The sequence below is a fragment of the Sinocyclocheilus grahami genome, unplaced genomic scaffold (assembly GCF_001515645.1).
Source record: "Sinocyclocheilus grahami isolate Dianchi unplaced genomic scaffold, SAMN03320097.WGS_v1.1 scaffold17.1, whole genome shotgun sequence".
NCBI lineage: Eukaryota > Metazoa > Chordata > Actinopteri > Cypriniformes > Cyprinidae > Sinocyclocheilus > Sinocyclocheilus grahami.
The window spans coordinates 3,775,740-3,800,178 of NW_015505196.1; the positions used below are offsets into that span (position 1 = coordinate 3,775,740).

Below are 24,439 nucleotides of genomic sequence, written 5' to 3' on the forward strand. Positions count from 1 at the left end.
ATCATTCTATTTCTGTTCATCAAATGTCTGTGAATCCCATTGAATTTATGTCTCAGTTGTTGAACTTTTAATGTAAATACAAATATTTACACATTAAAGGGTTACTCCACCCCAAAATGAAAATGTTGTCATTAATCACTTACACCCATGTCGTTCCAAACCCATAATAGCTTCGTTCGTCTTCGGAACACAATTTAAGATATTTTGGATGAAAACCGGGAGGCTTGTGACTGTCCGATTGACTGCCAAGTAAATTACACTGTCAAGGTCCAGAAAAGTATGAAAGACATCGTCAGAATAGTCCATCTGCCATCAGTGGTTCAACCGTAACATTATGAAGCGACGATAATAATTTTTTGTACGCAAAGAAAACAAAAATAACAACTTTATTGAACAATTCATCTCCTCTGTGTCTCTCCGCATTACTGTAGCGCCATTTTGGAGAATATCTGCTGAACGCAAGCAGCGTACACTCTTCTGTGTCAGCCGCGGTGCATGAATGACCTGTTTTCGTTCAGATCAAAGCGTAAATACACGTAGAAAACGTATCCTTGTGTCGCGACTGACACAGAATAGCGTACACAGTTTGCGTTCAGCGGATATTCTCCAAAATGGCGCTACGGTGATGCGGAGAGACACAGAGGAGACGAATTGTTGAAATAAAGTCATTTATTTTTGTTTTCTTCGCGTACAAAAAAGTATTCTCGTCGCTTCTTAATGTTACGGTTGAACCACTGATGGCAGACGGACTATTCTGACGATGTCTTCCATACTTTTCTGGACCTTGAAAGTGTAATTTACTTGGCAGTCAATGGGACAGTCACAAGCCTCCCGGTTTTCATCCAAAATATCTTAAATTGTGTTCCGAAGACGAACAAAGCTTTTACGGGTTTGGAACGACATGTGGGTAAATGATTAATGACAAAATTTTCATTTTGGGGTGGAGTATCCCTTTAAGACATTTGCTGGAAATTGTGAACTTTTTTTTTATTTGAGCTGAGTAAAGCCAGCAAATAGTTTGGAATAAATAAGATTTTATTACAGTAAAAACAGAAGTAATGTAAAATATTATTACAGTTAAAAATAACTCTTTATATGAATATATTTTAAAAAGTCATTTATTTGATGACAACACAGTCTTCAGTGTCACATGATCCTTCAAAAATGACTCTATTATGCTGCTTTGGTGCTTAATTATTAATAGTGGTTCCATGTTGAAAAACGTTTTTACTGCTTAATATATTTGTAAAAACTGAGATACATTTTATTTCAGGATTCTTTGATAAATAAACTAGTGATAAATACTTATTTGAACAAATGCCTAAAACTTGGTATTATGAGCACTTCCTGCGTCTGTTTGCCTCTTTAAGAAGAATCGCTTTATGTATTCCCCAATTGTAAGTCGCTTTGGACAAAAGTGTCTGCAAAATGACTAAATGACTAAATGAATAGTGTTGTAGTCAATACCACCTAAATCGAGATCAAGTCAAGACCAGAGTGTGTTGAGACCAAAACATGACCAAGACCAAGGCAAGGAGAGATCGAGTCAAGACCAAGATCAAGACAGCACTTTTAAAATTCATCTAGGCTACTACTGACTGAGAAATGTCTTGATAAAATAATAAAAATTAAATTACACACTATAATTACAATTGCATAAATGTTATTTGATTAAAGTTTTAAATATAAAACTTTTGAATATAGAAATGTGACAAATAAAACAATACTTCTAAATATTAAATACCATCACATTAGCAAATCAGTATATTGGAATGATTTCTGAAGGATCCTGTGACTGAAGAGTAATGGCTGCGGAAAATTCAACAATAAATTACATCATAAAACATATGCAAATGCTATTTTAAATGATTATTTATTATAAAAGTGTATTTTAAATCACTTTTAAATATCATGTTTTAAGTTCACTCATGATCATTCATCAGACTTCTACATTTGCGTTCATCCTTAGTTCTGCACACACAAGAGAGTCTGGTGGACAGTCTTAATCCCAGCTCATAATCATATCACAGTGTCCGTCTACCAAAACAGTCTCCTGAGAAATAGAAGTGATAAGCGCTTTGTCTCCCTCTCCCTATTTTTGAAAAGGACAACAACATTTCTCATCCACTCCACGTGTGAAATACACAGAGGAGCCAGTAAACAACTCTCCTCTCGCTGTTTGTTTTCATTATGAGAGGAACGTTTGGCGATATTGTTTGAGGATCACATGAACAGACACATGGGGAAATGTGCACTTGTGTGTGCGAGTGTAAAAATTAACCACGTAAAGGATACTTTTGTCACTAATGTGATTTTTATAAGAGGATTTCCTAACAACACAAGTTAAGTTAAATATGACATTTGTGTCACTAGCTGCACTGCACAGTGTTGCCAAAATAACAAGATTTGTATAATTTTCTTAAAGAAAATTTGTGTATGTAATGCTTGCATGTGTAAAACTCACACCTGCCACTACTGCAACCGACTTAAGTACTTTTTTCAGTGAAAAGGTACAGTCACACTAGCAAACTTTCAGTAAAACTTCATATGCAAAATAGGTCTACTGTCAATAGTGTAGCGATTTATTAAGCACAGCTCACAGCAAATTTGTATGACCAACTTGAACCTGTAATCCACGTTGGGACATTTTTTACACTCACATGAAATTCCAGACTGGGATTCCAATTGAAATTACTGGATTTTGCCCATGAAAACTCACTAAACAATGGAAAATTTGACTGCACCTTAAAGTGAAAACCCAAGTGAAAATCATTTACTAACCCATGAAATCCATGACTTTCTTTCTTTAGATGATTTAGATGAATACAAATATTTTAGATCTATGTCCATATAATACAGTGGTTGAATCAATGTCTATTGAAGTGAAATATGTTTGTATAAGAAGAATATAAATATTTATTTTATAATTTTTTTTAAGATAAACTATATTAATATAAACAATTGCTTCCAACAAACAAGCCAGAAGACACTGCTTCATTAAATGGAGTCGTATGGATTAACATCATGTTCTCTTTGCAAAGCATCAACTCTGGGAATCCCCTTGCATTATGGCCTCAAAGAGATGGATTATTTTTCTATAAATCTTTCTTTGTGTCCAAAAAAGTCATGTATATCTGGGATGGCATGAAGGTAAGTAAATAATGAGAGAATTTTCATTTACAAGTGGAGTATCCCTTTAAAGAGATTTTTTGCCCATTCTCTATGTACCAGGTGCAAGTAGTATGTCTGATTGCTATTCAACCGTAAGCACTCAAACAAAGCCTCATAGCAACAATATTTACACATTCTCTACACATTTAACTGGTATAAAAGAAAGTCTTGCAACAGAAAAAAATACATCAGCATTAACCCTAATGCAGTCAGAGAAAGATCATCAGTGACGCTAGACAAAGAAACAGAAGGACGAATGTAAAATGATGGGAGAATTGGTAGTCAGGTGGTCAGACAGACTGATTAGAGGGATCATTTTCATAGGCTAAAGTTTAGAGGCTGATTGTGCAGATGACAAGAGCAGTGTAATCAAATGGCCTCCTGTGTTGCCTAGAAACGCAGCGAACTCTGTGTGTTCAGCCTCATCATTATGACACATCAAGTGATAACAAACATATGCACACACACACAAATATGCCAACACAAGTGACTACAAGCACATGAGAGTCAGGGCAGTACATACTTCAGCTATGCACAAATGTGTCCGCATTTAAAAGGATAGTTAAACCAAAAATTATAATTCTGTCAACATTTACTCACACTCATGTCATCCCAAACATGTTTGACATTCTTTCTTCTGCAAACACAAAATAATACATTTCGAAGAATGTTGGTAATCCAACCGTTTTGGTGACCATTGACTTTTAATATAGGAAATTTCAAAGATTTCTCAAAATATTTTCTTTGTTTCCCTGGAGATAAGGTTCCCTTACAGAAAAAGCACATGAACTTCACATGTGCAATCACATGTTAAAATCACTGTTAGAAAATCATTTCAACAATGTGAAATAGTTAAAACACACATGAAACATGTGGTTTTGGAATATTTGCATGGTCTAACACATTGATAATATGCGATCACATGGGTTTCACACATTTAGACCATGAAAGTGTTCCAAAACCACATTTTTCATGTGTCTTTCACATATTTCACATTGATTTTAACGTGATTGCACATGTGAAGTTCGTGTGCTTTTTCTGTATAGAAAGATGGTGAGCGGGCCTACACAATGACAGAATTTTCATTTTTGGTGAAACATTTCTTTAAGGCTAACAAGACAGGACATTTACATAATATCTCTCTCAATCACACACACTCACAATGTGAATTTCAAGGCAAGCATGCAAAGACACGATCACACACACACACTCACATGATGCACATACCATAAAAAGAAAGCTCATAGAATCAGGAGAGAACAAATGATGTGCGCTATGGAAATAGATGAACACAGGTTTCATAAAGAAAGGATATGAAAGTTAAGAACTGTATGTGAAACAACTGAAGCGTAAAGCGACGTAAAGAGGAAAACAAAACAACAAATCAAACAAAAATTCAAAGAGCACAAAGGTTTGCTCTTGTAGTGCAGCGAATAAATTCTGCATTCATTCCTGGTGTCTGGATACTAGACCCATATTGGGTTTCATTAAAAACACTATCGGTCATGTTATGGAGGAATAGGTTAGCCAGACATGAGCGACCGCCTCTTGATCACCCCAGTGGTTTCCATGGCAATTGAGCACCACAGCGTTGTGAATTAATCTAAAGAAATATCATGGACTAAACTACGTTCCTTGGGTGAATCTTGCGGGTGGTTGCTGAAAAGAAGCATAGAGCTGTCAACATTGGTTTTGGAGAACAACACTAAATGTTCCAGATGTTAGCGGGAGCTGCTCTGTTTTGTGTGTAGCACTTGAATCCTAGGACGAACATTTTTTTATTTATATACTTCAAAAGATTAATGATGAAGGGAAAGGCATAGAAACATGAGGCTCATATGACTATGCTTACATCAGCACAGCCTAAAGCTCTTTTTTAGGCTGCCAAAGAGCGAATGGTACAAGCTGAAAGGTCTCAAAGTGCATTCTGTCCTCTTTTTTATTTCATGACAGTTTCACCTATTGATTTATTCACCCCATAACTGAACTATTTACACTTTCCTTCTCTAGCTCTCTCACCCCTCTTAGGGTGCAGTTGGGTCAGTCATGGGGTTGAGATAACATCATGGATTCCTGTGGGGAGCAGGGATGTACTGTGCACTGCATAGACCTCTTAGGACTTATCAGGGAGGAGCTATCTTTGAGGAGCTTTCTTTCCTGTTTACTTCATCCATGTTGGAATGACAAACCATAGCAAGAAATGTCACTATAAAAACATCTATCTGTTTATCTGTTTCATACCCATCGCAAAACTATCTTGTTCTCTGTAGGTCCATGAAGCAGATCTGCAAAAATCTATTATAGAATAATCCATCACACTATAAGATTACAACCACACAGCCACTGCAAATAAGTATTCATATAACCAACTGTTAAACATCTCAATACTGAAAAACAATACCCAGTATGGATTATAACTGACATGACGACTGTTCTATACTGCTCTCCTCAAGTCTTGGCATGTCTTTTTCTAGCACATGATGAATAGTCATTGTAGGTAAGTAATTTACAAATAATATAAACCTGAAAATTAAACAAATTTTTCTTGTACACAGTTCAGTGGGTCAATTTTGCAATTACTTTTAGCCAACTGCTGACAAGGTGATTTTTAGTGGATGTATGAAGTCAGCTGCATTTATTACATTAACTATTGACATTACATTAACTATTAACATTAACAAGAAAACACTTTTCGTCTTTTCTTTGAACAATATCTATTGTATCATAATTTGGGGAAAAAATGTTTGTGCAATAAATGCAAATAAGTGACAAACAAATGAAAATATATTGAACATTTAAATAAAATATAAATAAAATGAAACCAATTGGTTAGATATTTTGGTAACACTTTAGAGTATGGATCACATATTCACTATTAACTTTGCTTATTAGCATGCATATTACTAACAATATATTAATGCCTTATTCTGCATGACCATATTCAAGATCCCTTAACACTTCTCTCTGCATGACTACTAAACAACTACCTTACTATCAATAAGCAGTAATTAGGCATTTATTGAGGAGGTAACTCTTCATTAATAGTAAATATGTGTTCCCTATTCTAAAAGGTCACACTTTATTTTAAGGTCCAATTCTCACTACTTCCTATTAACTATGACTTTTTCCTCAATAACTCCTAATTTGCTGCTTATTAATAGTAAGATAGTTGTTAAGTTTAGGTATGGGGTAGGATTAAGGGATCTAAAATATGGCCATGCAAAATAAGGCAATAATATCTGCTTTGTAAGTACTAATTAACAGCCAATATGCTAGTAATATGCATGCTAATAAGCAACTAGGCCTAGTTAAAAGTGAGAACTGGTCCTTAAAGTGTTGCTATCTACTACAGTGTTACCAGTACAGTGTTACATTGTCATTTATACATACCACCTAAATGAATAATCATTTGAAAATGTAATTGAGTTTGGGAGGTCAAATGAACAAAGCAAAAGAATCATCATACAATATTGCAACAAGTATTTGACCTGTAACTGACACACAGACAGTGGAACAGTGCCGCCTGTTGGTGAGTAAGAGATCAACTTATGCCCCAATGTGGATGCCAAGCAAATGTTAAGTTTGGTCTCTTTCATGATCTCACAAACAGACAAGACATTTTAAACTAATATAATAAAAACCACTGTGAATAGATCCCTATGCTTTGGGATTGTGCAGCTAATGCAGTAAAGAAAATTACAACTTCAAAGCAACTTACATTCATTAACATAATTTATCAGCCTTATTCAGGTTGACTGTACACTATTAAAACTCATGCTGCCATGATACCTCACACCTCTTCATCAGTCATGGCTGCTGCCACCAGTGTGAGACAGACGTGGCATGGTCTCTATGTCAACAGCGCTCAACTAGAATGCTCCCATATCAATAATACAGCCTGGAATCACCTTAGCAACTACATTTAAGCATGCAGTTTTTATTACCTCAATAAATGAGAGACTACATGGAGTATTTGTATTTTTAAATATTAATTTGTCACACTATTCAAATTAATTAGTGGAAAATGCTTAAAGAAATGCTACAGCATCCAAAAATACCACTTTTCCTTATGCAGACATTCAAAAATAAAATTGATGTTGATGTCCACATTATAAGCGGTGCTAGAATGAAACAAGCAGAGAATGAAAAACAATTCCTTCAAGCAGTGAACACAAGACCATTGATGTCTGACATGCCTTACTGTTTTTAGCAGACCCTGAAGCTATTGTCACAGATGATGCATATAACAGCTACAATACTATTCTGGGAAATCCAATCAATGTTGTCTGTTTTGTTGCTTTGGGCCTGTGGACATCTTTGGGCCTGTTTGGGCCCTTTAGCTCCTGTGGAGCAGTTCTGGGGATTTACTTTATCTGAGAAACTGTGTTTTTAGAGAGCTTAGTACTTCACAAATAGTCCAGTCAATAGTCGGAGGAAGTCCAGGGGAAGTCGTGGCCTAATGGTTAGAGAGTCTGACTCGTAACCCAGAGGTTGCGGGTTCGAGTCTTGTACCGGCAGGGATTGTAGGTGGGGGGAGTGAATGTACAGCGCTCTGTGCTCTGGTGTAGCGCTCTGTACAGCGCTACACCACGACTGAGGTGCCCTTGAGCAAGGCACCGAACCTGCACCAACTGTTCCCCGGGCGCCTCAGCATAAATGGCTGCCCACTGCTCCGGGTGTGTGTTCACTGCTGTGTGTGTGTGTGTGTGTGTGCGCACTTTGGATGGGTTAAATGCAGAGCACTTAAAACTTGGGTCACCATACTTGGCCACATGTCATGTCACGTCACTTAGTCTGTTGAAGAATATTGTAATTTCACCCTCATGTCAATCCAAACCTGTATGACTTTAATTTCATCTGTAGAACACAAAGTATCATATGGCTTCTGAAAACTTGGAATACATTGTGTGAGTTATCCGCAATACAAAAAAGATGGTTCTTTATAGGTTCTTTAAGCATAGTAACAGTTTTATTTACAAACATATCATCCCGACGAACCCTTTTGAAATGGTTCTTTGTGTTAGTGTTTTGAACATGCAAGTGCGACCATCTCTCTTCAGTTGAGGGTACTGCCCAAATTGTGAAGGGCTCAATTGCTTTTACTTAAACTAATGAAAGAGACACGATGGGACAAAAGGGTTCTGCTATTGTTGCAGACCGAAGAACCCTGATCTGATACCCTTTAGAACCACTTTTCTTGAGAGTGTAGTTTTAGGGCAATTTACTTTCATAATTTTTGGAGTTTAACAGCACCTGGTTTTGTTTTATGGAAGAGAGTGCATCAACTTTCTACTAAACTTCTCCTTTGGTGTTCCACAGAGGAAAGAACATCATATGGGTTTGGAGCAACATGAACTGATGACAGAATTTGGTTTGGATGAACCATTTCTAAAATTATCCTGATCAGATTCATTTCAGTGGTTTGACATCTACCATCCAAAACTTGAGCTGCTGGAGGCCCATCAAAGGCAGTCAGATCAGAGCAGAAGCTCACAGCCATTTGAACGGAAAGTTTTCCACTGGGAGATTGATTCGAACCCAGCTTTGTATCTCAATCTTCTCATCTCAGGGTCAGTTTTAACATGTTCCCTCCAAGCGAGGAGCAGCAGCTGAAGCAGCAAATGGGAAAGAGGTATTTTCAGCTTGCCTACGCATGTCACCTACCTGAAAGAATTATTTTTGACAGTGAAGTGTTTGTGCAGTTTTACTGAGTAACAATGTAAAACTATAAGAGCAACAGCATATTTTAAACATAAAATGAGTGAGAATATCAGTGAACTTTTTTATTTATTTTTTGCAGAAACTCTGTGGTGGAAATTCCTAGTGCAATTGAAAACAGCAAAGTAAAGGATCATGCCCTGCCTGATAATAAGAACAAGGAAAAGGTGATATCCATTCCAAGAACATTATTTTTCGCCTGCAAGGACTTTTTGCACAGACAACAATTGTTTGAACAACACATTCACTGGCTCATTAACCAGTGTACTGCACTTGTATCAAATTTTAAATCATTACTTACTAATTCTTCCTAATCCGGAGGATCACTTACTGTTGTAATTCTGAATGTATTTCAATTTGAGGTCAACTCCTCTGGAATGAGGTAGCCTTGAAAACAGAACTTGAATCGGGGGCTTAAAAAAATTCTCTTACCTTTTTCTCTGAATCTTTCATTCTTCTGCAATCGTTCAATTGCTGCTGATGCTCTCGTAGGTTCTTCTCCCCAAACAGCTTCTTAGTCCACTCGTCCTTCTGCGCATGGAGCCGGTGAGGCTGCGAGGCGATCTCGCCTGCAGCACGGTACCGGTCAGCTGGAATCTTACTCATGGGTGGTGGCAGGGTGCTACAGTTAGCACTGGACCATCCGTCTGTGGACTCTGCATAAGACTCCTGATCACTGCTGTGCCCCTGACGCCAGTCTCTCAGGACGTGAACTGGCAGCCAACGCTGGCCTGATGCCCCCGTCACCTTCTTGCCATGGGTGGAATAGTGCGAGCGTGAAGGAAGACCTGACACATCCAGCCGTGAGGAGGAGTTTAGATGCCTGCCAGAAAGCAGAGGTGGGTCTCCGTGGGAATGTGGATGGGGCTGAGGGTGATCTACAAACTGGTCAGGGCGGTAGCCATTACGATGTGAGATCGGCGGCGGCGGCGGTGGTGGAAGACCTCCAAGGACACTTTGGCTATGAGGTCCTGGTGGGTTTTCCCATAGTCCTGTGGGAACATGGCGACTAGGGTTTGCGCCCAAGTCAACCAAGAGGACTCGGTTGTTTTTCTCCTCTGGCAAGAAGTTCCCGATGCCACTATCACTGTTACTGCTTGTGCTGTTGTTCTGCTGAGCATCTAGATCACCATCGAGGAAAGCTCGAGCTCGCATACCCTCTATAGATTCTCCCATATCACGGTAAAGCACAGACACAAACTGTAGAAGCGGCTGGGAAGTCGGTGGGAACTCTAAGCAGCCACCGGTATCTGGGTCTGGAGTGCAGTCAAAGCCAAATCGTCGGGCTACACCTTGGTGGATCTTATGATGACAGAGTTCAGGGTCTACAATAAAGACGTGACAAGACGTACGCAAGCCTTGCTCCTCCTCACCGTGTTGATTCACGGTGTGGTCATTTGTGGCTTGCATGGTGACAAGGCCAAAGAAGCGGCGGTCGTCTGGACACACGGCACTGAATGCTAACTTCTCTGCAGGGTAAGTGGCTAGAATAGCGCCTCGATCGTTGCACAGCTGTACACAATCATGCATGACTTTGAGCAGGACCAACGAGTGTACTTTTTGTTCTGCGCGCAGACGTCGCATACAGCCACGAATTGCTTGCAGGCTGTCACTTTCCAAATTGGCACTTGTTGAAGCTAATTCAATAGATCCCAAGTATCCCACAACCATCCCAACATTGAGTATACCCGCAGAGTCTGCATTCTGCAACAGGGCAAATTCTTCTTGCTGTTCAAAAATATCAACAAACACAGAGTCTTCATTGAGCACTTTGGCCATCTCCTCTTCAGTGAGCAAGTTGGGATCGCTCTGTCGGGTGCCGTCGTTACCGTACGAGAAGTCTGGCTCTGAGAGAGCCCTGGTTTTAGAAGCAGAGGCACAAGCTACTGCCTTCTCCGAGCTGCTGGATGAGTTGCTGGAATTTTCAAAGATCATGTTAAAGATTCCACCAGACTGCATTTCTGCTACGACACGTTCTGCACGGTTTATGCCAAGTGTCTTTGAGTCTATCTTTGGCCGCAGTGAGTGGCTCTTGTGGTCATGGAAGCCCAATTCTTCATCGCTTGAACATGAATCTAAATGTGCATCTTTATGACTGCCTTCAGCAATGACCAAGTGTAGGACACCTGTACAGCGGCCAATCAGCTTGACAACGTCCTCATGAGATGCTTTGGACACATTGATGTCGTTCACGCTTAGTATCTGATCTCCAGAGCGAAGGCCCACGTAGTCAGCCGGACTACCCTTCAGGATGCAATTCAGCACACATGGAGACTGACCAGATAGTGTGAAGCCATAGCCTGTTCTTCCTCTCGCAACCTCCACCCCTCTTATGCGCGCAGATGGCTGGGCATTCACACGCCTCCTGCCTTGCTCCGATTGTCTGAACATCCTTGCTTCAATCCCTGTTTTACTCGCTTCTGACTAGGGCTCACAAAAGCAGAGATGGCGAGTTTAGTGATATCATCCTTCCAGCTCCAGAGCCCGAGTCTGAGGCACTAACATGGTGCATGACTGAATATTCATACAATACCTTCACAAAGGAGAGAGGGGAAAAGTTCATTAATACACTGACAAATAATCATCACATTAAGAGAAAATTATATGGAAATGGTGAGCAGATCATTTCAGTTATTAAAATATGCATTTCAAGTTGATTAAATTATTAGGGATTCATTAAAACATTGAGAATTGCAGTAACTGTTACTGCTTAGTCATGATTATTGCTTCATTTTAGAATAGGCATTTTTTGTATCACTTTTGCCATCATCAACATGTTTTCAATTGTTAATTTGTTTTTTTTTATTATTCATATTTTTTAGTGTGGCTTCGAATTAGAAATGTCCAGGTGTTGGACTGATAAACAAATTCATATATATGCAACCAACACGACTACAAGGATTCAATTTATAAGAACTTCACAATATTTTTTGTCATGCCGTCATTTGGCACTGACCCACTTAAATTAATGTTATATATAATGTATGTAAAATATAACGATATAGAACGTACAATATGCTAACCAAATACAAAATGCAAGCCTTACTGGACATTTATATGCAAGCGTATATGCAATATGCATTTTAAAGGCGGGGGACAGTGTTTTTGAAAAGTGGCGTGGAGTTAGCATTTTATAATAATAAACATGAAACTGATAGGATGGAACACTGACAGGATACACAAACTCACAAATGTAATAGTGTTTGTCATCGATATCTTTTCCTTAGTTTCTTAAAAGACTCTCTTAAAGTTACAGAAGCGAAGAAGGCTCATCCACTCTTGCTTTCGGTCCCGCCTTCTTTTTCCCATTGTTGGAATACCCACGCTTCAACACGTGTAACCATGACAATGGAACTGTCGCTAGACATTTCTCATCGCTCATTGGTTTCCACGGCTGTCAATCATCTCCACAACGACCCAAACCCAGTTTGACGGAGACTTGCCAACTGACCACAAAAGTTATGCTACAGGTGTCGAAGTCAACACGAGCGAAAAACGACTAAAAGTAAAACACCACCGTACACGTCTTAATACCTACTACTTTCCAGATTAATTTAATATTTAATATCGATAGAGAGCTGAGCTGCCTCGGTGTTGGTTTTCGCGAGGAACAGCTGGGCAGTGAGTAACATTTAACGGTATTGAATTATCGGCATAAGTAGCCAGATGCTGACTAGAATAACATAGAGAGACACAACTCGTAAAAAGCTATAAAACGATCATCTTTTATAGATCCTCATGCAGTTAAATAACAGTATATTGTACCTAAAAAAAATTATATCCGCATAAAGTACAAGAAATTCCCATGGCTACATTGCTAACATTAGCCGCCACTTCCCAAAAAACTTTCCTGTGAGGAAGAAATAAAGAAATCGTTGCATTACAGTACAGATAATATTGCGTTATAGATCATAGTTATATATTAGGTAATTAAGTGTTCTTACTTGTGACGGATGTGCCCCAACCTGATGTGAAGTTTAATGACATGGTAACCTTAGTGCTGCATAAGGAGTAAACAAAAGGAGAGGGCAGCTGGTGTGTGGACAGCAGAACCAGGAGGAGGAGGAAACTACATCTGTTTTTTTCCTTTTTCTTTTTATTTCTTCTTTAAGGACAGCACCGGTAAAGGGCTATTCCTTTACGTGACATTGGATTTAGGGCTATAATTCAGTTTATCCTCAGTGTTATATAGATGTAGTGTTTAAGAGTTGAATGGCATTAAGAAATATACCCTTCCAGGTTCACTCTAGAACCATTTAAAGGGTTAGTTCACCCAAAAATGAAAATTCGGTCATTAATTACTCACCCGCATGTCGTTTCAAACCTGTAAGATCTTCGGAACACAAATTAAGATATTTACCCTGCATAGACAGCAACGCAACTGAAATGTTCCCAAGTCCAGAGACGTAGCAAGGAGATCGGTAAAATAATCCATGTGACATCAGGGGTTCAACCGCAATTATACGAAGCTATGAGAATACATTTTGTGCCCAAAAGAAAGTCCTCCGCATCACCCTGTAGCGCCATTTTGGAGAGTATCAGCTGGACTAGACAACGCATGCTGTTCTGTGTCAGCTGCATCACGCCAGATCGGTTTCCTGCGTTGTTGTGATTTGATCTGAACGGAAACAGCGTATCCGCGTGACACAGCTGACATAGAACAGCATACGCGGTTTACGTCCAGCGGATATTCTCCAAAATGGAACCAGGGTGATGCGGAGGACTTTCTTTTGGGCACAAAATGTATTCTCATAGCTTCGTATAATTGCGGATGAACTACTGATGTCACATGGATTATCTTAAAGATCTCCTTGCTATGTTTCTGGACTTGGGAACATTTCAGTTGTGTTGCTGTCTATGCAGGGTCAGACAGCTCTCAGATTCCATCAAAAATATCTTAATTTGTGTTCCGAAGATGAACGAAGGTCTTGCGGGTTTGAAACGACATGAGGGTAGTAATTAATGACAGAATTTTCATTTTTGGGTGAACTATCCCTTTAAAGTAATTTAAAAAAAATTCTTGTTCTTTAAATAGGTCTGTAGAAAGTGACAGATTTTTCCACCCAAGGTGGTTCCATAACACATAAAAGATGGGATTATCAAGAGAGATATGGTTTATTTTATTTTAAGATTATTAGTAGCAAATAATTTAGTTAATTAACAGCTGCTGCTGTTGAACTGACTTAAACATAAATGTAAAATTCAATTTTACACACACACAAGCCCTGGGCTTGTAACCGCCCATTTGTTCTGCACAGAAAGTTAATAACCTGCGCTTTTCAGAGGATTACCAGCATAAACTCTAAAACATCCTAATCCATTATCGAGCACATCATAAAACATCCTACCTTGTAGTAGAAAATGTTCAAAGCATTTGGGTAAATGTATAAAAAAAAAAAAAAAAGTAATAATGATTTAAAAAAATTTGTGTAATCACAATATTTCAGGGCTCTTCAACTACTTAAGGGCCATATTCTCTGAAGGACTGTTTTTCTAAATCTAACGTGCATATCAAATATCCAACTGTCACATTACAAAAATTATAATGATAATAAAAAAAGAACAGTGTTTCTCCTCTTTTCCCCTTTAAAACTCCCATTCTGTGTAAAATAAAGTTGAAAATAACTGACAGGCTGGATTTAGAGTGAGTCACTAGTTGGCAAGCCCCACAATATGTGATAAATGAAAAATGCAATTAAACAAACTGAAGATTTTACATCTTTTATTCATTTCTATATTATAGTATTTTCATGATTTATGACGTTAAACAATCCATTAAAATAAATATATCCATTTTTTGTCCTTTTTATCAGCTATAGTTTACATAAATTAGCTAATTAAATAGCTAACTAAAGTAAAAAGGTTCCTTTTATAAAAAGAAAGCTCCGGTGCTTGACCATCATGGCATTGTACTGTGATATTTATAGGACATGCTGCTGCTCCAGCTAAATTTTAACTGCATGTTTGTTCTTCATCTCAGATCAAACTAGCTGAAGTAAACACTGATTTGAGATCTAACAGGATCACTACTGAGATCAATTGGGGGAGGTGTAAAGAATAAAAATCTAAATTTGATAGAAAAGAACAATAAAATTCAAGGGGAGTGGCTTAAAAATCATTCCCATCTGAGATGCAATAACCAGTCAGGATTCTTTCCTCTCTTTCCCTAAATGAAGCTTCCAAGCACAAACTATAGATGATAAAAGGTATTTATCATCTGATATTTACAAAAATGTGATAGGCTTAGTAGTAACATTAATTCTGCATTATTTCACGTTTGGTCCAACCATGTTGGTGGTCTTTATGAAAGCCGTTTAAGTTATTCCAGCTGTACGTGACCCCTAACATTACTTCATTACATATCTTATTTAGCCCAACAAAACTGAGATTTAAAGATCTTCAAAGGACACCGTATGTATATTTGCCCATTATGTAAATCCATTATTTTGAATGGTTCTATAATCTGTAGATTTGCAAGAATCCTGCAGGCATGGGGCGATATTTACGATGAATTTAAGATGAATCTGACCATACATTTCAGAGAAGTAAAGTCTTTTCACTGAGCAGTGAAAATATCAAGTATTAATTGCTATGTATATGTTCTGCTTCACTAAGACAAAGCAAACATTTCATAGTACCATAATAAACATATACATACTAGACATGACCAGCTAATTGTCTCCATGGAAGCATGCAATGAATCATGTAATTTGCCAAATTCATCTGTCATTGGTAGTTATGGTTATGCAATTTCCATATAGACTGAGCTAACTAACAAACACAAGTCACCTCGTTTCAAATGTTGTCCTCACATAAAATATTGACTCAATATTGAAAGCAGACTAAAGCATGCTTCAAATTAATATACATCCTCATCTTCTCAAATAGACTTATATTTACAGTGAAGGTTTCTATGCCACTCGAGATGGATAAATTGTTTTTTTAGTCTCTCAAAAATGAAAGGTTGGGTTATTGCACACATTGGGTTACAACAGCCTTTCTCTTTACACCATCTCATGTCCACCAATAGGTGTTGTCATGCACCACAGTTTATTCATTTAATCACAAATAGTATTTCTTTTACACAAATTGTACATTGATGTAAACACTCTATAGATTAAAATACATACTTCCAGTTATTACACTAGATCAATAATCATATCTTTCGTCCTGAGCTTTTAAAAGAAATTTAACAAAAAACTAAAGATGTGTTTCAAGGGACACAGTATGTAGATTTGAGCTGCAAATTTCATATGCATAAACCATCATCTAAAAACTTCTCTATGCTAACTGCTATGGCTATTTCAAACCCTGTCCATACAAAAGGACTTAAGAGATTCACATTTGTGATCTGGTTTTTCTCCATCTTAAAAAAAAGTATCACCTTAAAAACAACAAATATAGACAACCAAATTTTAAGAGGAAAAAATAAACTTTGTTCCAGGCAATTTACCCTTCTTTCTTAGTAAGTCAAACACATTTTACATTTAAATACACAAAAATCTTATCATACCAATAGTCGTACGTACCCTCTCCCACATTAGAGGGGATATACAAATTCAATTTACAATCTATTTTCGCTTCAAGTGCTAGCAAACACAGAGCAAAGCAATGTGTCGCCCATGCAAAAGGAATTATTTTAAACTGAATAAGTGGCGAGTGTATGAAAGTGAGCGTCTTTCGGAGAGTATGGACTGTTGGAGAGGAGGGTAGAGACCGGCATTGTATAAAATACCCAGATGTATTGATTTTAGCAAGTTTGGACAATAAGTAACTTGGAGTAGCTGAACTCCAGGTCTGCGGACTAAAAGATCTGATCTTGGATCTGCTGAATTCCGGAAGTGCAGGAGATATTTTAATAGTGTTTGCATCATGTTTTTAAGAACATTCACTACAATATGTTCTTTAGTCAGTTTGTTTATAGCTGAAAATTCTCTATATTAGAATATAACGTTACTAATGATGGAAACGCATTGTTAGTTTTGACCGATAACCTTTGCGACCAGCCTCACAATTTTGCCACAGTAACATTCTTTGATACCAGATGAAGAGCATTTATACATACAAAATATAGAGAAGACAAGCTTGCATCCATATAGACTTTTAAAACATTAAGTGACATACCGTGAAACCAGTCAAGTATTCTGATGGTAGCACTGCTTTTCTTTTTTTAATTACAGATTCTAGTGCACTGTGGTTTTTGTGGCCACATACTTGAATGGATGTGCAGCCCTGCTTGGATTGGTCCCACTGTCTAATAACTATGAACTACATGGGGCAATGTCCTCTGGTGTATAATGTTACTGTTACTGCTCCATACATCCAATCAGAGATAACTGTTTGTTGTTGCCATGCATCCTGGTGTGTAATGTTCTGATAAATGTGATGTCTTCTGCTCGGGTACTGTTACCATCTTTTCTGATGCCTAATTTGCAGTGGAGATCCTAATGATACATTACGGTTTTCTGTATTATAGTGACGTGTCTTGGTGAATGCTCTGCAAACAGCAAAGTAACTGGTAATACGGACTACCAGGTGAAGCCACCATCTCAAAGACCGACTGGAAGGCCCTGCGGTCTAACTCCTCGTCGATCTGGTGTCGGTAGAAATCCATAGCTACCAGACAAAAGAGGCTAATGTCCACTGTGTCGGACTTCCCCATGCGACTGATGACATGCGGTAGGCTAAAGGGAAGACGTTAAGGAAAACAAGTATGAAGAAAAAAAAAAAAGAAAAGAAAGTATGGAATAGGAATTGTGTTGTTACCAATACAAGGGGTGCAATAACTGCACCAACTGAAAATCATGTGTGTTCAAGGATACAGGGCAGAGATCCACTGGCTGGTCGAGGCACTGACAAAGAAACAAGACAGGCTCCACATTGCCATGGCGACAGGCGTCCTCTGTGTGAAGTTAGACAGCGAGAGTAGCACCCAATCACGCACCATGGAGGACTGCCCAGTTGCATGAAGTGTCTGAAATACCTGTATCGAGAAATATATGCACTTATATGAATATATCGTGAAAGCCAATGGGGTCCAATTTTGCAAATTGCACTTTTAAGAATCAAAAGCATTTCAGATCACTGAGTACCCGAAGCATTATAGGGTTAGTTCACTCAAAAATGAAAATTGTCATTAATTACTCACCCTCATGTCGTTCCAAACCCCTATGACCTTCGTTCATCTTCGGAACACAAATTAATATATTTTTGTTGAAATTCGAGAGCTTTCTGACCCTGCATAGACTGCAACGCAACTGATACGTTCAAGACCCAAAAAGGTAGTGAGGACATCATTAAAATAGTCCATGTGACATCAGTGGTTCAACCGTTATTTTATGAAGCTACAAGAATACATTGTGCGCAAAGAAAACAAAAATAACGGCTTCATTCAACAATTTCTTCTCTTCCGTGTCTTCGACGTGCATTCACTAGCGTACCACGAAGCATACGTGTGATGCTGCCCACTAGGGCTGCAAAAAGATTAATTACGATTAATCGCATTCAAAATAAAAATGTACATACTATGTGTGTGTACTGTGTATATTTATTATGTATATATAAATACACACACATATATATTTTAAAAAATAATTATGAATATTTATACTTGTATATAATTGATATATATAAATCTAACATATTTTTCCTTAATATATACATGTATGTGTGTGTATTTATATACATAATAAATATACATAGTACACACACGTATAGAATGTAAACAAACTTTTGTTTTGGATGTGATTCATCCTTTTGCAGCCCTACTGCTGACACAGGAGCCTTGTTTACAAGCAAAAGGAAGACATATGCTGTACATAAAAGTGTTTTCGTAAACATATCTGAAGATTCGACAGAGGATGACTTGCAATTTTGCACAGCCTTACTTATTTGACCCAGAATATACAGATGATGAACTAAGAGAGGTGGACATTCTACATCAGAACGCCGGCTCCTGCGTCAGCAGCAGCAACACGCATGCGTCGTGGCACTCTTGTGAACGCATGTTGGAAGTTTGACAAGGAAGAGAAGAAATTGTTGATTAAAGTTGTTTTTGTTTTCTTTTTGCAAAAGAAGTTTTCATGTAGCTTCATAACATTACGTTTGAATCACTGATGTCACATGGACTATTTTAACAATGCCCTTTCTGGGCCTTGAACGTGTCAGTTACGTTGCTGTCTATGCAGGGTCAGCAAGAGCTCTCGGATTTCATCAAAAATATCTTAACTTGTGTTCTGAAGATGAACGAAGGTCTTATGGGTTTAGACATGTGCCGGTATTCGGTAATGCGATATATATTACGATAATGAATATGCACGATATTGTTATCGTGGGCACTTCAAAATACTGAGAATAATTATTACAAATTTTTCAGAATTTTGAATGCATTTAAAGAATACTTTTCCCATCAACTGGTCACAATGCACAATACCGCTGTATGCTGCATCAAAGATGTGTGCACGCTGATGTAAACAAGCGGAGCACGTGAGAGACGCACATTCACTCTCTGACAGCAGATGGCACTGAACAGCAGAAATGCCGCTGTTACCCCGGAAACCCTGTAAACAAGGCAGCTGCGCTACTTTCTGTTTCTGAAACTGTTTAAATGATTTAAATAACCATTCAGCACAGGGCCAAATACTTAAATATTTAGACTTAATAGGCTATTTACATTTTTTTAATTTTATTCTGGACTACAACATGCCCTAGATATTGTTTGAAATGTGTTTTAATTCATTATTGTTCGGTCACACTTTACGTTAGGGCTTCATTAGTTGACAGTAGTTAATTCATTAGGTAATAAAAACTGCCAATGAAAAAATTCTTCTAAACATTTATTAATCTCAGGTAATTCCAATATTTAATAACACTTTGTGAAAATCAAAAGTTGCGACTGTGTTATTTAATGAGCTAGCATGAACTAAGAGTTGTATTTTTTAACAAAGATTAATAACCTCTGTAGCAAATGTAGGTATTGCTCATGACTTAATAGGCTATTTACATTTTTTACATTTTATTCTGGACTACAACATGCCCTAGATATTGTTTGAAAGGTGTTTTAATTCGTTATTGTTCGGTCACACTTTACGTTAGGGCTTCATTAGTTGACAGTAGTTAATTCATTAGGTAACAAAAACTGCCAATGAAAAAATTATTCTAAATATTTATTAATCTCAGGTAATTCCAGTATTTAATAACACTTTGTGAAAATCAAAAGTTGCGACTGTGTTATTTAATGAGCTAGCATGAACTAAGAGTTGTATTTTTTAACAAAGATTAATAACCTCTGTAGCAAATGTAGGTATTGCTCATTGTGAATGTTAATGCATTAACTAAGGTTAAACCTGCAGTCCGTAAGTTTTGCCTCTTTGTCGCCATCTCTGTTTGAAAACCTGCAATTGCAGCTGTTTGCGGAATTATCTTCCTTGCGTAGGTTGTGCGCCGACACGGCTCCAGTGCAGATGAATCTAATGTTTTGAGGAGTATGTGGTAGTCAGTCACCGCACCGGTGTGGATATTTAATGTACTTCGCACTCACAGATTCTAGCCTACGTTTTGGAATATATAACCCAAATAAGAATTTTCACCATATATTGTCATCTGAACAAGTAACAAGTCTGCCACGTTTGTTCTGACCAACTGAGGAAAAAAGCATTACAATAAATTGCGCTACCAATGGTGATTTTATCTAAAGATCGGTTAGCTCATATCACATCAAACCATGCAAATTATTATTATTGTTATACTTTATTCTCAAATTATTAATGTTAACAACATCAACATTGCCTATAGGATGTATTAGCGTGTAGATTTCAATTTCTGTACAGCCGTGGCCAAAAGTTTTGAGAATGACACAAATATAAATTTTCACAAAGTCTGCCTCAGTTTTTATGATGGCAATTTGCATATAATAATAACAGACTGGAAGCTTTAAAATGAGGGTGGTGCTTGAAATCATTGTTCTTCCTCTGTTAACAATGGTTACCTGCAAGGAAACACGTGCTGTTATCATTGCTTTGCACAAAAAGGGATTCACAGGCAAGGATAATGCTGCTAGTAAAGGCTGATTTATACTTCTGTGTCGGACCTACGCCGTAGCCTTTACGCCGTAGGCTATGCGTCAGTTTTCATTTATACTTCTGTGTCGTTGTCCACGTCAACGTGCAGTACACATGCAAAACGCTAGTCAGCAGTGTCCACGGGCATGTTGCTGGTGTAACCCGCAGTACCACGGCAAAAGCCGAAGAAGAAGCGGCTTGTCGGAGAAACATTATAGCCGTGACGGCGGCAAATAAAAATCAAATCATTATTTAAAACTACAAAAAGGAGACAACAACGGAACAGGAGATGATGGCAATCTTTCAATCTGCACAAGGACTTGTACCACGGCAGATCAACATTGTTTGTTGCAGACAACTACTGATGTATAATGCTATGTAGTATAATAAATGATAAGACGCTTGTTCTTTGCTTTGTTTTATTTTATTTAAGACGGTGTAACATTAAAATATATTAAAGTGCACATAAACACACAAAACTCAAGTACATATGGAGAGAGGGGTTCTTGCAGACCAATCACAGCGCTTGCGGTCTGCGTAGAATTGACGTGCTGTTAGATTTTTGGAGAGGTGCACGTCAGGCTACAGCGTATGGGTGTGCGTCTATGCGTAAGCTACGGCGTAGGTCTGACGCAGAAGTATAAATCAGCCTTAAGATTGCACCTAAATCAATAATTTATCGGATCATCAAGACCTTCAAGGGGAGAGGTTCAATTGCTGTGAAGAAGGCTTCAGGGCACCCAAGAAAGTCCAGCAAGCACCAGGACCATCTCCTAAAGTTGATTCAGCTGCGGGATCGGGGCACCACTAGTGCAGAGCTTGCTCAGGAATGGCAGCAGGCAGGTGTGAGTGCATCTGCACGCACAGTAAGGCGAAGACTTTTGGAGGATGGTCTGGTGTCAAGAAGGGCAGCAAAGAACCCACTTCTCTCCAGAAAAAACATCAGGGACAGACTGGTATTCTCCAAAAGGTACAGGGATTGGATTGCTGAGGACTGGGGTAAAATCATTTTTTCTGATGAATCCCCTTTTTGATTGTTTGGGGCATCTGGAAAAAAGCTTGTCCGGAGAAGAAAAGGTGAGCGCTACCATCAGTCCTGTGTCATGCTAACAGTAAAGCATCCTGAGACCATTCATGTGTGGGGTTGCTTCTCAGCCAAGGGAGTGGGCTCAATCACAATTTTACCTAAGAACACAGCCATTAATAAAGAATGGTACAAAACATCCTCCGAGAGCAACTACTCCCAACCATCTAAGAACAGTTTGGTAAGGAACAATGCCTTTTCCAGCATGATGGAGCACCTTGCCATAAGGCAAAAGTGATAATTAAGTGGTTCGGGGAACAAAACGTCAACATTTTGGGTTCATGGCCAGGAAACTCACCAGACCTTAATCCCATTGAGAACTTGTGGTCAATCCTCAAGAGGTGGATGGACAAACAAAAACCCACAAATTCTGACAAACTCTAAGCATTGAATATGCAAGAATGGGCTGCTATCAGCCAGGATGTGGCCCAGAAGTTGTTTGACAGCATGCCAGGGCGAATTGCAGAGGTCAAAAAAAGAAGGGTCAACACTGAAAATACTGAGTCTTTGCATAAACTTATTGTAATTGTTAATAAAAGCCTTTGACACTTATGAAATTCTTGTAATTATACTTCAGTATGCCATAGTAATATCTGACAAAAAAGATCTAAAAACACTGAAGCAGCAGACTTTGTGAAAATTAATATTTGTGTAATTCTCAAAACTTTTGGCCACGGCTGTCCCGTCTAATCTCTAATTGTCATACCATTCGAATTTCATATTAAGAAATTATTTTACCCAAAAAGCAAATTTTGCTCCCTTCAAACTGGTTGTCTTAAAAATACAAATCTTGTGTAATCCCAGGCTGTCTGTAATCAGAAGCACATTTAAAACGAATATAATTTCATTTAATTCATATGTGTTTCATAAACACATAATCCTTTCTGGATTACAATCCGCCATCAAAATGATACATTTAATTAATCTAGCTGCTGTGAGAAAAGGCTATAAACAATCGGCCACCTGCAGGATCCTCACATGCGATAGATAGCCTAGTAGCCGGGACAACTTCTTTATGTTCACAGACGTGATGTAATGACACGACAGCATGCTCGAATTTCCCGCAAAAACCTACCCGTACCACTCAAATTAGAAAACATTATAAGCTAACCGTTGTGAATCGGGCTAAAGTATGGCGATAGTGTTGAACACTGGCTGGTTATGTACTTGCTGAAATATTGATTTCGGATTATTTTTAATCAAAAAAAGTTATGGACTGCAGCTTTAACTAATGAGATCTTATTGTAAAGTGATACCAATTGGTCTTTATAATTCTTTTGCACTTTAATCGGTGTAAAATCTTTAACTTTATACATTTTTTGTGTATTGCTTTATTGTATTTAAATGTTCAGTTATTTTTGTTGAATGGGTTTGGAACGACATGAGGGTGAGTAATTTATTCATTGTTGTGTGAACTATCATGTAAGTTTATGTAAGATTTCACTTGCCTTGTATACCACTGTAGCCATGAATTGTGGGTAAGGCTGCTGATTGGACAAGAACTCCCCAATGACTTTGTTCATGACATCCTGCAGTGGGAAAAAGTCATCCAGGAACTGAGGAAGGATGCGGGCTACCACACGGGCCTCACTTGGAAAGCCTTTGCGAATTCTGCGGCAAGAATTTTCCACAGATGAATTAGTGAAATACAAAAAAATGGTTTTAGCTAGGGTAGGTTTCTTCAAAAAGAGACATACATACCTGTCAAACAGGACGGATACGCGCTCCATTGCAACAATGACTGATTCGCTGTCAGGAGCTGTGGGGTCTGCATCAGCAGGGAGCCCAGGACTTCCCTTCTCCTTTCCTGTTGGGTAAAATTAAGGCCACCAGTTGAGAAATAGCTCCATAATGGATCCACTCAAGATAAAACTAGATTTCTATACAACCCTAGATTTCGAACGTTAATTTGAATGTTAATCATCTGAGCATTTTCACTTCGGTTTCACAGGAACTAAATTAAACAATCTGTCACATAAGACACCTTGCTGAATTCAAACTGAGGACTGGGGTACTATGTGCTCTGTTAGTAGGGTGAGCATCTAAGGTGAGTCTGTTCTTATGGCTGTTGGGTGTTAGTAGGGTGGATAAGTATTAAAGATGAAGCTGAAATGTGTCCTGCCTTCCTCTGCAGCCACACCTGTGTACATGCAGGTGAGCATGAGACCCAGGGCAGCCATGGCACGGTGTGGACTGGGCATGTTCACACGTTCAACGCTCAGCTTCACTAGCGTCTCTGCGTCCATGCGTGACAGCTGCTCAGACAAAAGCAACCGCTCCAGACCTCGCAGAATGCAGTGGTAGACGATGGATGGTGTGGCCTCCTCACTAGCAGACAGCATCATACAGCATATCTGGAAATGTAGAAAAGGTACAAGAGTAGAGAGAGGAGGATCAGTGTCCATGA

General features: G+C 38.4%; 2 protein-coding genes and 1 long non-coding RNA gene across 8 annotated transcripts in view; 1 reads left to right on the forward strand and 2 right to left on the reverse strand.

Moving 5' to 3' along the window:
* rgs12b (regulator of G protein signaling 12b) overlaps positions 1–12,905 on the reverse strand; it is a 50,919-nt gene extending 38,014 nt beyond the window's left edge. For both annotated transcript variants that reach the window (XM_016232760.1, XM_016232767.1), the window contains exons 1-2: positions 12,834–12,905; positions 9,322–11,422 (exon numbers count right to left, since the gene is read on the reverse strand). In XM_016232760.1, the coding sequence (XP_016088246.1) occupies positions 9,322–11,280 (1,959 nt within the window). In that variant the 5' untranslated portion in view covers positions 11,281–11,422; positions 12,834–12,905. The remainder of the gene's footprint in view (positions 1–9,321; positions 11,423–12,833) is intronic.
* Positions 281–16,953, forward strand: LOC107551233 (uncharacterized). Its single transcript, XR_001604743.1, has 3 exons — positions 281–291; positions 6,349–6,353; positions 15,962–16,953. It is a non-coding gene; the product is annotated as an uncharacterized lncRNA (long non-coding RNA).
* Positions 16,954–17,038: 85 nt separating this feature from the next.
* Positions 17,039–24,439, reverse strand: part of htt (huntingtin) — a 48,229-nt gene continuing 40,828 nt past the window's right edge. For 4 of the 5 annotated variants that reach the window (XM_016232748.1, XM_016232743.1, XM_016232727.1 and 1 more), the window contains 5 exons: positions 24,155–24,386; positions 23,734–23,839; positions 23,481–23,643; positions 17,712–17,872; positions 17,039–17,573 (listed from right to left, as the gene is read on the reverse strand). In XM_016232748.1, coding sequence (XP_016088234.1) covers positions 17,360–17,573; positions 17,712–17,872; positions 23,481–23,643; positions 23,734–23,839; positions 24,155–24,386 — 876 coding nt within the window. In that variant the 3' untranslated portion in view covers positions 17,039–17,359. The remainder of the gene's footprint in view (positions 17,574–17,711; positions 17,873–23,480; positions 23,644–23,733; positions 23,840–24,154; positions 24,387–24,439) is intronic. The other variant, XM_016232736.1, reaches the window with a different exon arrangement.